The 15818-nt window shown below is 34.5% G+C and overlaps 1 protein-coding gene across 1 annotated transcript; it reads left to right on the top strand.

Moving 5' to 3' along the window:
* Positions 1-14001: 14001 nt before the first annotated feature.
* On the top strand, positions 14002-14931 carry LOC308350263 (olfactory receptor 4A47-like; the record flags this gene model as incomplete). Its single annotated transcript, XM_080815399.1, has 1 exon — positions 14002-14931. The coding sequence occupies one exon, from the start codon at positions 14002-14004 to the stop codon at positions 14929-14931; it is 930 nt and encodes a 309-aa protein (XP_080671525.1).
* Positions 14932-15818: the final 887 nt, after the last annotated feature.

Genomic DNA, 15818 nt, shown 5'->3' with positions numbered 1-15818 from the left:
TAGAAAAAAAAGATGACTAAATTTTGTTAAACAACTAAATGATTTTATGGGGCACCTGAGTGTCTCAGCGGGTTAAGTGGCTGCCTTTTGGTCAGGTTTTAAACTCAGGTTCCTGGAATCCAGCCCTGTGTGGGGCTTCTACCTATCTACCTGCTCTTCCCCCTCCTTGAGCTCTCTCTCTCTCTCTCTGTCAAATAAATAAATATTTTTTTAAACCTAACTGAGTAATTCTGTTCTTAAGTGCTGAATAAATCTTAATAAAATCAGTTCTCATATTCTGTGTGTCTCCAAATTTTATATTTGACCACAAGAATATATTCAAACCTCATAACCTGGCTTTCATGGCCTTTGGCTGGGAAGAAAACTTGATTTTCCAAGTTCTTCCACTATGACTTTAATACGTGTAGAGGTTTATATTGACCTATTTGCCTGATCATCTCTACTAATACTTTGATTTGATTTCTTTCATCTCAAATACTCTCCCCTCTGTTTTTCATATCATATCTTTGGATCACAAACTCTTTACAACGAAGGACCTATTTTATTTCTACTTTCTTCTCATCATGTACCCTACATAATGAAGCTGTTATATGCCTTTTCTATGTTGTTGTTGTTTTGTATTGTATTTATTCAAGACATTGGGACATTTGGAGACATCATTCCCAGGTTCTGACCACCATGAGCCAATTAGCATAATCCACAGTAACGATATGATTTTAGCCAGTCAGCAAAGGAAATTTGTGTGTAAAACTGTTGTGCAGCTCTATTACAGGTAAATGAGCAAAGTAGATTATCAATTTTGAAAGTAAATATTAATAATCATAATGGAAAATTGATACTAATAATCATAGTTCAAGTAACCATTTCAATTGCAGGGAGTACAGACCTGCATCTCCCATGCTTTGTGCATACTGAATTATTTAGCCTCCATAAAAACCCTATAGAATAGGTTATTTTACTTATAGTGTTTACAGGTGAAGAAAATGAAGCACAGAGATATCAAGGGACTTGTTCAACATCGCACCATTGTGGGCAGTTGGGTGGGGTATGAATCTAGGCTGTCTGGCTTCAGCCTCCATGTACTAGGTGCTAACAGAGGAGCTCATCTACCTCTCTGCTCTTCTTTACAATACCTGCATCTCAGGGAATCTGGTTTAGAACCTCTTTTCTTCAGTTAAAGTTAACATAATTATGAATTTTTTACTTCTAATCTATCCTTTGGGAATTCGTACTCTTCTCGGGCAGATGGTTTGTATTTTTCTAATACCAATCACAAAGTTCCTTACATAATGAATAATTTCATCTACCTTGATCTTAAAACTCATATTACATAATTCCAAACAGAGGAGCATTTTGTCCACTTTTTACAATAACTCCAGATAATTGTGATTCAATATTTAAATAAAATGTAACTATAAAATTATGAGAGAAGAGCATAGATAGTACAATTTTAAAATGTGTTGAAAAGAGAATAAATTAAAATGGAGAAATTGAGGACTTGGACTATACGAAAAGAAAAAACGTCACAGAAAAAGAGAAAAGGTACAATTTTAATAGTAAAAGAGGCAGAGCCTGGGACTTACATAGTACTTACTTATTATGCAACTATTATGCACTGTTATGTAATTAAGTTCTTACGTATGCATGACTCCAAATATCTTACTTATTACTTCTTATGAGCCAGATTTTTTTCTCATTTTATCCAGAGAGGTACCATGTTTATGTTTAAAATTGCTTTCCCAGGCCAGTTAATATTGGAGATGGCATTTGAACTCAAGGCATCTGATTCTAGCAACTGTGTTCCTGGCCTAGAATGTAATTATTTTTGCTAGATTTATACCTATTCCAGATAAAATATCAAGATTGCAAAATATAAACTGACAAAAGATGAAAAATTCTCAGAAAAGCAGTATTTTTGTAAAAAATATAGTAAAAATGTAAAACGTGGTTTGTTATAAGAAGTATGTGCGCTTAATAAAATACATTCTTTTCAAAAGGTTATCAAGTAAGAAAATAAGACAATGTCACAAAGTAATTGTTCTGTTTGTCTGGATGTTCATCAGCTTTTCTACGAAATCATCAACCTTGAAATATTGGCCATACTTGTATATAGAAAACAGTTGTAGAGATACACATGCAAAGATACTGACAGAATGTTTCTAAAAGGACATATCAAAAAAAAATAGGGATTATCTGGAGAGTAGGATGATAGATTCAATAATTTGGACACAGATTTTAATTTTCTTCTCTTATTCTTCTGTGTACTTGGAAGAATTAATAACAGTCAAGAATTATTCTCGGGCGCCTGGTTGGCTCAGTGGGTTAAGCCATTGCCTTCGGCTCAGGTCATGATCTCAGAGTCCTGGGATCGAGTCCTGCATCAGGCTCTCTGCTCAGCAGGGAGCCTGCTTCTCTCTCTCTCTCTCTCTCTCTGCCTGCCTCTCTGCCTACTTGTGATCTCTCTCTGTCAAATAAACAAATAAAATCTTAAAAAAAAAAGAACTATTCTGCAGTAAAAATAGCTAATGAATGGACACAAAATACTGGAAAACATTTTAGAAATTATCAATAGCAATGATAATCTCTAGTGTGTGGGACGATATCATGTTATCGTATATCAATTATTCAAAATTGTTACTTGTGAGAGTATAAATTGGAAGCAATATCAATATCCCAATGGACAAAGAGTCAAATGTCATTTAGAAAAATTTATACAATGTCACATAATTAAATAAGCAAACTATGGGAAGTGTAGTAGTATGAGAAGAACTGTATAATAATTTCAAATCAAAATCAAAACAGAAAATGATATACGATTTCAATGAAAAACCACATATGCTAAGAGCAAGAACATGAAATAGAAAAATCAGAACATACTATATTAGAATTATGAAATATTTTTCAAATGTTATTTCTAGAAGAATTATCCTGGGGAATTCAGTGTAAAAAGAAACATATAGAAGATTATAGATTATATTATAGACTATTAAATTATAGGCACTTTTAGGAATTTTATACCACATTGAATTCATATGCAGAGATTCTTCGTATTCTAGAGTTCAGTTTAAGAGTATAGTAAAGAGGGTAAACAGGAGTTTTCCTCAGTTTTGCCAACCTCAAAATTCTCCAGACGTTTGTTACATAATGACCATCAATAAAGCGGACATTGAACACAAGAGATGTAAATAAAAGATTGTCAAAATGGATTTTTTTAAAGTATGTTTCAACCAAGATACTGACAGGGTCACAGATGAAGGAGTCAAGAACCCACACATGAGTGAACTGAAGTGAGAATATTTTCTTCAGGAAGGATTCTCTAACATCAATATCAATAACAATATCTACTGCTTAATTATATTAGAATGGTGTTTTTCAGATTTCAAAGCGCATAGATACAAAAACATAATACATGAACTATACGTGTGTATATATGGTATAATTTATTTTTTTAAAAACCATAGGGAAATGTAGGGTATGGTTGGGCCAGTATTTGACTCCATTTTTCATATGTAAGATAAATTTCAAGGCATTTAAGTCACTTGGGCAAGGAAAGTTCAAGTTCTGCCATGTTCAATCTTGGTAGAAATCAAAATTGTGAAAGATGTTTAATTTTTATTCTTCAAATGCAAAGATTTTGATGCAATGCAGTTAGTTTCTGAATCTATAGATGGATCTGGGAAAGTCTTGGACTTCCGCAGATTTACAGGAATTCATAGAGGATTAAAGGCAGCTGGAGGGAACATAACATGGAACAAAAAGAAGGAATTCCTTGGTCAGCCCACTAGTCTTCCCATGATGTCACATCTTTTCTTCTCTTTGCATATTAAACCCTTGTTAAGTGAACCTTACCTGCAGCCACTAGTATGGCAATGAATAGCAGTGTGACTGAATTCATTCTGTTTGGGTTGACACAGGATGCAGGAATGCAGAAAGCAATATTTGAGGTCTTCTTGATGTTTTACCTTGCCACACTGTTGGGGAACTTTCTCATTGTAGTGACTATTAAAACAAGCAGGACCCTTGGGAGTCCCATGTACTTCTTCCTATTCTATATGTCCTTTGCTGATGCTCTACAACCACAGCCCTTTGTCAGAAAAAAACCATTTCCTACAATGAGTGCATGACTCAGGTCTTTGCAGCCCACTTATTTAGGTGCATGGAAATCTTTTTTCGTTTTTGTTTCTTTTCTTTTTTAGATTTTATGTAGAAGTCAAATTGCAACAATGAAGACACATTCCATACCATTCTATACAGATCTAACTCCTAGTTTTTCTTGTACTAGGTAATACTGCCTTATAAATATATACTGAAATTAATGTATGCATTTCTCTTTGGATTGTTGCTAAACTTTCAGTATGACAACAATTTTGCAATACATGTATGTTTTTGAATAAGTGCAAAGATGAGTTCCTAGCAGTAGAGTTGTTGCTATATGTATTTGAGTCAATCAATGGTCAGATAGCTAACTCTCATTGTTCACAGTTATTGACAAACTGCCATCCTTGAGGTGGTACTTACAGCTACACTGCTGTGTCTGAGAGGCCTTCTATCCACCTTCTCAACAACGTGTACCTATAAATATTTAAGGCATAGAACAATCTGATTAGAATTATTTTATTTCATTTTTATACTTCAATCAAAATCCTTTTCTTCAAAATCCTTTTCATATAATTGAGTTTGAACAATCTGATTAACATTATTTTATTTTTACACTTTAATCAACATCTTTTTTTTAAATCCTTTTTGTATAATTGAGTTTCAGTACCTTGTCATATATTTAACATGATTTGTATTTCTTTTTTCTGTGGATCATCTATTTTTTTTTAAATTTTTTATTTACTTATTTGACAGACAGATCACAAGTAGGCAGAGAGGCAGGCAGAGAGAGAGGAGGAAGCAGGCTCCCCACTGAGCAGAGCGCCCGATGCGGGACTCGATCCCAGGACGCTGGGATCATGACCCGAGCCGAAGGCAGAGGCTTAAACCACTGAGCCACCCAGGCGCCCCTCTGTGGATCATCTATTAAAGTCTATTTCATTCAATTGTTGACTTTTCCCATGCTGATTTTTATGAGTCATTTGTGTACTAAAGAAATGATCCTTTTTACTGTTATTATTTTTCTGGCTTGTGATATTTTAAACTTTTTTATGCTAGGTATATGTGGTATTTTTAACTTTTGTATACTACTTTTTTTTTATTATGTTCAGTTAGCCAACATGTAGTACATTATTATTTTTGATGTAGTGCTCAGTGATTCATGAGTTGTGTATAACACTAGTGCTCATCACAACATATGCCCTCCTTAATACCCGTCATCAGGCTACCTCATCCTCCCTGCTCCCTTTCTGTAACCGTCAGTTTGTTTCCCAGAGTCCAGAGTCTATATTTTGTCTTACATTTTATATTTAATGTTTTTTTTTTTTTGCTTTGTATCTTGCTTAAAAAGACTTTCCTTACTTCATTCATGACAAAATATTCTTCAGCTATTTTTAGCACTTAATTTTTAAGTACTTCTTTTGGTCTTATATTAAAATTATTGATTCATTGGGAATTTATTTTGATATAGGGATTAATTGGGATTGACTTTTTTGTTTTTATAAAATTTAGTTCTTTCTTTTTAATAGTTGTATAATTATCTTTTTACCCTTAACCTGAAATCCTGACTATTATATTCTAATGTCCCATTGGTATTTGGATTCTATTTAGGGCTATTCCATTTTATTGATGTATTTATTCAAGTCCCAATTGAGACACAATATATGTTTCATATATAGAACACATATTGATATGTGATGAGACTAGCTGTTCTTTTTCAGATTTGTAACTAGACTTGCATATTTATGTGGAGAATATAGCTGAAATTTGGTGGGGTGAGTTCCAGAGCTGACAGTGAAGAAAGAATTCTTGTGATATCTCTGGTGCAAAAAGGTGGTTTTATTAAAGCATGTGGGCAGGACCCATAGGGAGAAAAAGCTGCCCAGGGTTTGTAAGGTGTGGCTGATTATGTACTTGGGAGTTGGGGGAGGTAAGGAAAAAGGTGGTTTCAAAGGATTTTTGTATGTTAAAGAAGATTCACAGGATATCAGAGACCTTGCCATTGTGAAATTAAAGTTGTTTTTCCTTCTAGTATGTCATTAACAGTAAAAGAGTTGGGAGCTTCCTGGAGGAACAAAAATTTTACTTTGCCCGCTTCAAGTATCTGTCAATGGGCTGCAGATTTTAAGCACCTTTAATTGTACTTACATCCCCTTCTTTTTTTAAAAGATTTTATTTATTTATATGACAGACGGAGATGCCAAGTAGGCAGAGAGGCAGGCAGAGAGAGAGGAGGAAGCAGGCTACCCGTTGAGCAGAGAGCCCAATGTGGGTCTTGATCCCGGGACCCTGGAATCATGACATGAGCCAAACGCAGAGGCTTTAACCCACTGAGCCACCCAGGCACCCCTACATTCCTTTCTTGAAGCTAGGCCATTGATAGAAATGTTTTGTTCTTGTAAATTGCTAAGATTTTTGTAAATTTAGGGAGACTCCTATCTTGTAGGATTGTAATCTCTATAAATTTATTTGTTTTTCCTTTAGGGCAGCCAGGATTGTCTCATATATTCCGTGGATGTGGATGGTTGGCCTATGGATTGTCAACTTCTGCCTGTCCTCAGTTAGTCTTCTGCTCCCTCATCAAGGAGACATATCTAGAAAAATATAACTGAGGTTAATGCCAGAGACATTACTGTCATTACTCTGTTTTAAGGTTTTTATGTTTTCAGGTTTCACATTTAGGCCTTTAATCTATTTTGAGTTTATTTTTGTGTATTGTGTAAGAAAGTGGTCCAGTTTCATTCTTTTGCATGTAGCTGCTGTCCAGTTTTCCCAGCACAATTTGCTGAGGAGACTGTTTTTTCCTCAAAACATATTCTTACCTCCTTTCTTATAGATTAACTTCCAATAATCGTGACTTTATTTCTGGGTTCTCTATTCTGTTCTATTGATCTCTGTGTCTATTTTTGTGCCAGTAACATACTGTCCTCATTGCTACAGCTTTGTAGTGTACCTTCGTAGCTGGGATTGTGATACCTCCAGTTTTGCTCCTCTTTTTCATTATTGCTTTTGTAATCTGGGTCTCTTGTGGTACCATGAGCATTTTAGATTACTTGGTCCAGTTCTGTGAAAATGCTGTTGGTATTTTGATAAGGATTGCTTTAAGTATGTAGAGTTCTTAAGGTTAGAATGGACTTTTTAACAATATTTGTTCTTCCCATCCACAAGCATCAAATATCTTTCCATTGTTTGTGTCATTTTGAATTTCTTTCATCAGTGTTTTATAGTGTACAGAACTTTCACCTCCTTGGTTAAGTTTATTCCTAGGTATTTTATTATTTTTGGTGCAATTGTAAATGGGACAGTTAATTTCTCTCTCTGCTACTTCATTATTTGTGTAAAAAAAATGCGACAGATTTTGCATAGTGATATTGTATCCTGTGATACAAGATTCAGTTCAATTCATTTACTAGTTCTAGTGTTCTTTTTTAGTAGAGTCTTTAGGGCATTATATATACAGAATGATGACATCTGAAAATCATGAAACTTTTACTTTTTCCTTACCAATTTGAATGTTTTTATCTCTTTTTGAGATTTGATTTTTGTAATGAAGACTTTCAGTACTATGTTGAATAAAAATGGTGAGAGTGGACATTGTTGTCTTGTTCATGATCTTAGGAGTAAAGCTCTAAGTTTTTCACCATTGAGTATGATGTTTGCTGTGGGTTCTTCTTCATATATGGCCTTTATTATGTTAAGGTATATACTCTTTTTTTTTTAAGATTTCATTTATTTATTTGACAGTTGGAGATCACAAGTAGGCAGAGAGGCAGGCAGAGAGAGAGAGGGAGAAGCAGGCTCCCTGCTGAGCAGAGAGCCCGATGCCGGGCTCGATCCCAGGACCCTGGGATCATGACCTGAGCCAAGGCAGAGGCTTTAGCCCACTGAGCCACCCAGGCGCCCCAAGGTATATACTCTTTAAACCTACTTTGTTGAAGGTTTTTAATCATGAATGGATGTTGCACTTTGTCAAATGCTTTGTCTGCAACTACTGAAAGGATTATGTAGTTTTTTATCTGTTCTCCTGTTGTTATTTATCATGTTGATAGATTTATGAATATTGAACTACTCTTGCAACCCAGGGATTAATCCCATTTGACCCTGGTGAAATTTTTTTTATAATTATTTAATTATTGTTGGATTAGGATTGCTAATGCTTTGTTGAGGATTTTTGCATCTATGTTTATCAGAGATGTTGTCCTGTACATTGATATCTCTCTCTCTCTCTCTCTCTCTTTTGTGGTGTCTTTATCTGTTTTTGGTATCAGGAAAATGCTGGCCTCATCAAATGAATTTGGAAGCTCTCCTTCCTCTTCTGTTTTTTGGTTTGTTTGTTTGTTTTTGTTTTTGTTTTTTTTTTAATAGTTTGAGAGGAATAAGCATTAACTTTTCTTTAAATGTTTGGTGCAATTCACCTGTAAAGTCATCTGGTTCTGGACTTTTGTTTGTGGGGTTTTTTCATTACTAATTCAATTTCATTGATGGATATTTGTTCAAATTTTGCTCAGAAAAGATGTACAATATGATTTTAGCCTTTCTGAATTTGTTGACCTGTTTTGTGGCCTAATAAGCAATCTCTTCTGGAGAATGTTCCATGTGCACTTGAAAAGAATGTATATTCTGTATATATAACATTCAGCAGAATGTTATTCTGCTGTGTTCTGAATATGTCTGTTAGATCCATCTGGTCCAATGTGTCATTCAAAGCCACTGTCTTCTTGTTGACTTTCTCTTTGGATGATCTGTTCATTGGTGTGATTGTGGTGTTAAAGTCCCAAGTATAATTGTTGCATTATTTATTACTTCCTTTATGTTTTTTAATAGTTGCTTTATGCATTTGGATGCTCCCATGTTTGGTGCATAAATATTTACAACTGTTATATGTTCTTGTTGGATTGTTCCCTTTGAGTATGTAGTGTTCTTGTTGTTTCTGTTAACAGTCTTTGTTTTAAAGTAAATTTTTTCTGATATAAGTATTGCTACCTGGTTTTCTTTTCGCTTTCATTTGCATGTTTAATGTTTTTCTATCCCTTCACTTTCAACCTGCCTGTGTCTTTAGGTCTGAGATTAGTCTCATGTAGGCAGCATTGAGATGGGTCTTACATTTTTTTGTTTGTTCTTTCACTCTATGCCGTTTGATTGGAGCATTTAGTTCATTTATGTTCAAAGTGATTACTGATAGGATGTACTTACTGTCATTTTGTTACTTGTTTTATGGTTGTTTTAGTAGTTCTTCTCTCTTCCTTTCTTCTCTTGCTCTCTTCTCTCATGATTTATTGGCTTTCTTTAGTGATATATATATGTGGATTCCCTTCTCTTTATTTTTCCATATTTATTACTATTTTTAGTTTTGTGTTTACCATTGGGTTTATATGTAAAATTTTATGCTTATAGCAGTCTATATTAAGCTAATGGTTGTTTAAGCTGGAACCCCGTCTAGAATCACTGCATTTTTACTCTCCTCCAGCCGTGTTTTAGGTATATGGTGTCAGACTTTACATCCTTTTATTTTGCAAATCCCTTGACTGATTTTTTTTCCCTTGACTGATTTTTATAGATATTTAATTTACTGCTTATGGAAGTTATCTTAGTTTTTAAGTTTAGCTTTTAAATTGTGGTAAAGTACATGTGGCAAATGTATAATTTCAGCCATTTGTAAGTTCACAGTTCAGGGACATTAAGTCACTTCACTATGTTATAATAACATCACCACCATGTGTTTCTGGTACTTTTTCATTTTCCCAAACTGAAACCAGACACCCACTAAATACTAATTGCCATTCTCTCTCCCTGAGGCCTAGGCAACCAGCGCTCTACATATGATCTGTGAATTTGATATGCTAAGTACATCTCATAAGTGGGAACAGACAGTGCTTGTCCTTTTGTGACTGCCTTATTTCACTTAGCAGATTCTATTATAGATTAGTATGTTTTGGCATGTGTCAATTCATAGTTCATATTTCAAGGCTGAATAGTATTCCACTGTGTGTACATCTCATTTTGTTTATACAGTTACCTGCCAGTAAGTGCTCTTGTTGCTTCTTCTTACTGGCTTTTGTGAATACTGCCATGAAAATGAGTTTAGAAATATTTGTTTGAATTCCTGATTTCTATTACTTTGGATATATACCCAGAAGTGAAATTGCTAGATCATGTAATAATCCTTTAAGTATTTGAGAACTACCATAACATTTTCCATTGTTGTTTCACGTTGGTGGTGTTGCTTCATGCACAAAAGTTCTGGATATTGATAAAGTACAATTTATCTATTTCTTTTTGCCTGTGTTTTTGGAATCATTGCCAAATCCAAGGTCATGGTTTTTCTTCTATGTGTTCTTATAAGAGTTTTATAGTTTTAACTAGATTTTAGGTCTTGATCCATATTGAGCTAATTTTTGCATATGATATACGTAAGGGTTCAATTTCATTCCTTTCTATATGGATATCCAGTTTCACAGCACCATTTTTTGAACCACCCGTCTCTACCCCATGACTACTCTTGACAACTTTGTTGAAAATCATTGAATACATACGCAAAGCTTTATTTTTAGGCTCTGAATTTTATTCCATTACTATGTCTGTTTTTATATCAATATCACACTCTTTTGATTACCATAACTTTGTAGTAAGTTTTAGAACCAGGAAGTTTTCCAACTTTTTTTTTTTTTTTTTTTTGGTCTCTTTCTTTCCAATATTATTTTCTCTGTTTGGGTTCCTTGATATTCCATGTGAATTTTTGGATGGATTTTTCTACTTCTCAGAGAACTTTATTTATTCTTTTTTTAAGAGGGTTTACACTGAATCTATAGATCATATTAGGTAGCATTGACATCTTAATGACATGAACTGTATCAGTTCATGAAAGTCTTTCCATTGATTTGTGTCTTTCAAATTATCTTTCAGCAACATTTTATAGTTTTGCACTATAGAAGACTTTTGACTCCTTATGTTTATTCTTAAATATTTATTCCCTTTGATATTGTTGTAAAAGGAATCGTTTTCTTAATCCTCTCCGGGTAGTTCATTGGTAAGATAGAATTCAATATATTTTCATGAAAAAAGTAACCTCTCAAAAAATTGGGTAGAGAAGGAATGCACCTCAACACAAAGGGCCATATATGACAGATCCACTCAACAGGCAAAGGTTGAAAGATTTCCCACCACAATCAGGAATAAGATGAGAGTGCCCACTCTCACCCCTCCTTCTCCCAAAAGCATTGGAAAAAAAAAATCCCTGTGATATTTTTAGCAATTTCTACATATAGATCAGGCCATTGGTGAAGTAAGATCATTTTACTTACTAACTTAAATTTTACTTAAAATTACTAGCTGTGACAGTGCTTCTGATGGTAACAACTATCTCAGTTTAAGCATCATCTTTGAAGAAAGACCTTCACTGATTACATTCTTCCTAGTAGAATTCTCCCTGAGTACCTTGTTTGCCTTATTATTAGCACTGAAAAGATTATGATTTGTATGCTGAATTGTCCCTTTATTTATTGTCTGATTCTATTATGAGAATATAAGGTCCATGGAGGAAGGAACTTTTGCATAATTTTTGCCTATTTCATTAGTTGCTGTGTCCTCACTCATAGCATAGTTCTTGGAAATAAATAAGTGCTCCAAATTTAAAATTTAAAATTTTAAAATAAAAGAAATTGGGTAATTACTATATCTAAATCTGTGAATAAACATCTAGAACATCTAACCACACTGCAAGGTGACATAAATTGACTATTAAATGAAAGGAAAGAAAGACTTGCTATGACAAGCGTGGAAATACATGATAAATTAATCTTCCCTAACACAACATGGCAGGGCTGAAATTTTATATTTGACTGGTGGTAGTCTTATAATGGTTCTAAGGATATTTTTCTATTTATGTAACATCTTGCTGACCCTAACTATGTGATTGACCTAATACCTTTCTCCTATAGATATTTTTAAAGTTTTTGTGGAAATTCCCAGCAAATTTAATTAAGCAAGAATTAGTCTTGGACACTTCCCAATTCTAGAACTTAATGAGGTGTTTGGTTAGAAGGCATAAAATGTTCAGTGAACTGTGCTTGTGTTGGGAAGAAGATGCTATGTTCCTAACAACTGATTATATATATTATATATAATATATATTTATTTATTTATTTTTAGGGGGTTCTGTTGGGCTTACAGCATTACTGAAAGAAAAGAACAAGAATGTCTCTTAAAATATCAAGTCAGCTAAACTGAGCAAACCGACAGGACAGAATGAATTTGACCAAAGAGTTGAATGATATTTTTCTATTTAGACATTAGTAGGAAAGAAGTTACTTGAGAAAAGTCTCCTCCAGGAATGTCTGGTTGCTATCTTCTTATATAAGGATAGGAATTCCTTGTCTTTTTGCTAAATTCTCCTATTTTGCTAAATTTTTGATTTCTGTGTGGACCCTGGACTTCCTAGGAAGTAATTTACAGTACAAATTAAAACAAACTTCTGAATAACCAGAAGACTCCACAGAGAGAACAGACAGGCAGTTGAATGAAATAAAATACATCCTCAAGTAATAATGCAGCTTTTTACTCTCTCTTGTCAGACTGGATGATAGAAGAATTCCAGGTTCCTGTGAGAGTAAAAAGTGTTCCTTCAGATTGTGGACATATTTTCCTAAGGTAAGAATAACAGTAAATAGTGGAAACCAGGCTTTGCAATTGTGTGAGTATCTTTATTATGTAAAAGATCGCTTTAGATAAAGCAAACTTGGGTTGCAATTCTAGCTTTATCACTTAAAAATGAATGACTTAGGAAAAATTAACTAGATGTTCTAAGCCTCCATTTCTCAACTATGAAATGAGGAATATAATTCCTGTTACTGTAATAGGAAATGTGATTTCTTAAGTTGTGAGCCTATGAATGGAATCCCCTGTAGTTGTTGTGAGCAGTGGAATGATTAGATCAGAATCAGATTTAAAAAGGTTCATTTGGACTGCATCAGGGCCACAAATTGATGGAAGCCAGACGAAAGGGGAGGGATGTTGTGGGAAGCTAGTGCAGTGGACCGGAATTGGTGTGGGGAGGGTTAGTTATTTAGTGATATATTTTAGAGGGGGTTAATAAGATTTATTAAAGATATCAATAAGTGATACAAGAACAAGAATGGCATGAAGGACATGGTGATATTTCTTGTCTGAGCAATGATATGGAAGGTGGTACCATTTTATTAGATGGGATACCTGTTTCTTGATGAAAATTAGAAATTTAGTTTCAAAAGTACTGAATTAATATCCAAGTGGAAATGTCCAGAATTTGAGATGATATATGTATATATGAAGTTAAAAAATCAAGGGAGAGACACAACACTGGAGTGCTTCCCCATTTATTGGTCAGGAAAAGAGGGCATATCCAACCAAAGATCCTATGAAAGAAGTCTCAGGAATATGCAATCCTAGGCTGCAACCTTCCACTCCTAGTTTGATCGACTCACTTCAAATATGTCAATTATCTTAAAGGGGCCTCAAGTATTTAACTTTTATGACTTTATAAACTGTGTACCTTTGCATGGAATTCCCTTGCCTTCTTTTCTTGTCCTTTCAGTTTTCCTTTGCAACTCAGTTAAAGCATTGCTTCCACTGGGAAGCCTTCTCTGACTGCTGTTTGCTTATGACCTTCACACTGTGTAACTATTTTTATAGTAGCACTTATTACATTGGTGATTATTACGTATGCTATCACTGAGTGCTGGAAACCATGACTTATTCAACTTGGAAATCACAATGTCTGTGACACATGTGACATAAACAGGTACTCCTGCCACAATCTTTTCATTGAATGAGTCAATAAAAGAATAATCTTATAATGCATTTAAAAGTTTTCTGCCTTGTTTTGTAGATCACTTGCTTCTAATATGAGAAGTCAGTTCCTAATGCAGATAGATGGCACCAAATAGCAGTGTAACTTACTTTGTCCTCTTGGGCCTCACCCAGGATCCAAAGGAACAGAAGATCCTTTTTGTTATGTTCTTGCTCTTCTACATTTTGACTGTGGTGGGAAACCTGCTCATTGTGGTGACTGTAACTGTCAGTAAGTCCCTGGACTCACCTATGTACTTTTTTCTTGCTAGCTTATCATTTATGGATGTCATTTATTCATCTTCTATTTCTCCCAGATTGATTTCAGACTTGTTGTTTGCAGAAAATATAATATCTTTTGAATCTTGTATGACTCAGCTATTAACAGGACACTTTTTTGGTGCATCAGAGGTCTTTCTTCTGCTGGTGATGGCCTATGACCGCTATGTGGCCATCTGCAAGCCCTTGCATTATTTGGTGATCATGAGGCAGTGGGTGTGTGTTGTGATGCTGGTAATGTCCTGGGTGGGAGGTTTTTTGCATTCAATAACTCAAGTTATCACTATTTATAGGCTCCCATTTTGTGGTCCCAATGTCATTGATCATTTTTGGTGTGACATGTACCCCTTACTGAAACTTGTCTGTACTGACACGTATGTCATTGGCCTGTTAGTGGTGGCCAATGGAGGGCTGATCTGCAGTATTGTGTTTGTGCTCTTGCTCATATCTTATGGTGTCATCCTGAACTCTCTAAAGAACCTTAGTCCAGAAAGGAGGCGCAAAGCCCTCCAGACCTGTGGTTCCCACATCACTGTGGTGGTCTTTTTCTTTGTTCCATGTATTTTCATGTATGTAAGACCTGCTAAGACCTTCCCCATAGACAAATCATTGAGTGTGTTTTATACAGTCATAACCCCCATGCTGAACCCACTGATCTACACCCTGAGAAATTCTGAGATGACAAATGCTATGAAGAAGCTCTGGGGAAGAAATATTATGTCTTTGAGTAGATAAGTGTGTTATTCACCATGAAGAGAATTATTTGACATTAGAGTCCATATCTTTGGAGTGTAGAAATCTTCTTACGTTTGATTCTGACTTCCTTTACTTGTAAGAATTTAAATAAATTATAATTAATGTATGAACAGTTTCCCTTGCGGCTAGAATGTAAGTAAGGTCCATAACACCTTGTCAATCTCCTCACTTAGAAATGTATAATGCCTCTATAGCAAGGAATCCATACTAGGTAATGTATTACTGAGGACATTTTTATATGATTACACTAATTTTTAGTTGTTTAAAAACATTTTTTCTGAGGCAGTATTATTTTTTGTTAGATTCTATCAGTTAAGTTTATCCTTTTATTATATTATTTGAAATAATGGTATGTAGAGTTTTCCATATTAATTTTTGGTTGCTTTACATAAACATATTTAGACTAATACTTTTAGTTTACATAAGAACAGTTGAAGTGTAATAACCAAAAATAGATAAAAAATAATAATATTGAAAGCCTTACAAAAAGAGATACAGTGTAGGATTAAGTTCTGTTTAACTCTCAGCATTTTTTCCAATTCTCTTCCCCAGATGCAAGTGTAAATTTAAATATCTATGTGTGAATCTTTCAATGTGTATGAAAATGCTTTCCTATAGAACTTTTTATCAATAAACTTTTAATTTTATAATAGATTTGTTTATTGATTTTTTAAAAGATTTTATTTATGTATTTGACAGAGAGAGATCACAAGTAGTCAGAGAGGCAGGCAGAGAGAGAGAGGGAGAAGAAGGCTCCCTGCTGAGCAGAGAGCCCATTCAGGGCTCGATCCCAGGACCCTGAGATGATGACCTGAGCCCAAGGCAGAGGCTTAACCCACTGAGCCACCCAGTCATCCCTATTGATT

This window comes from Martes martes (assembly GCF_963455335.1).
Source record: "Martes martes genome assembly, chromosome: 10".
Lineage (NCBI taxonomy): Eukaryota > Metazoa > Chordata > Mammalia > Carnivora > Mustelidae > Martes > Martes martes.
This window is presented reverse-complemented; position numbering and strand designations above follow the sequence as displayed.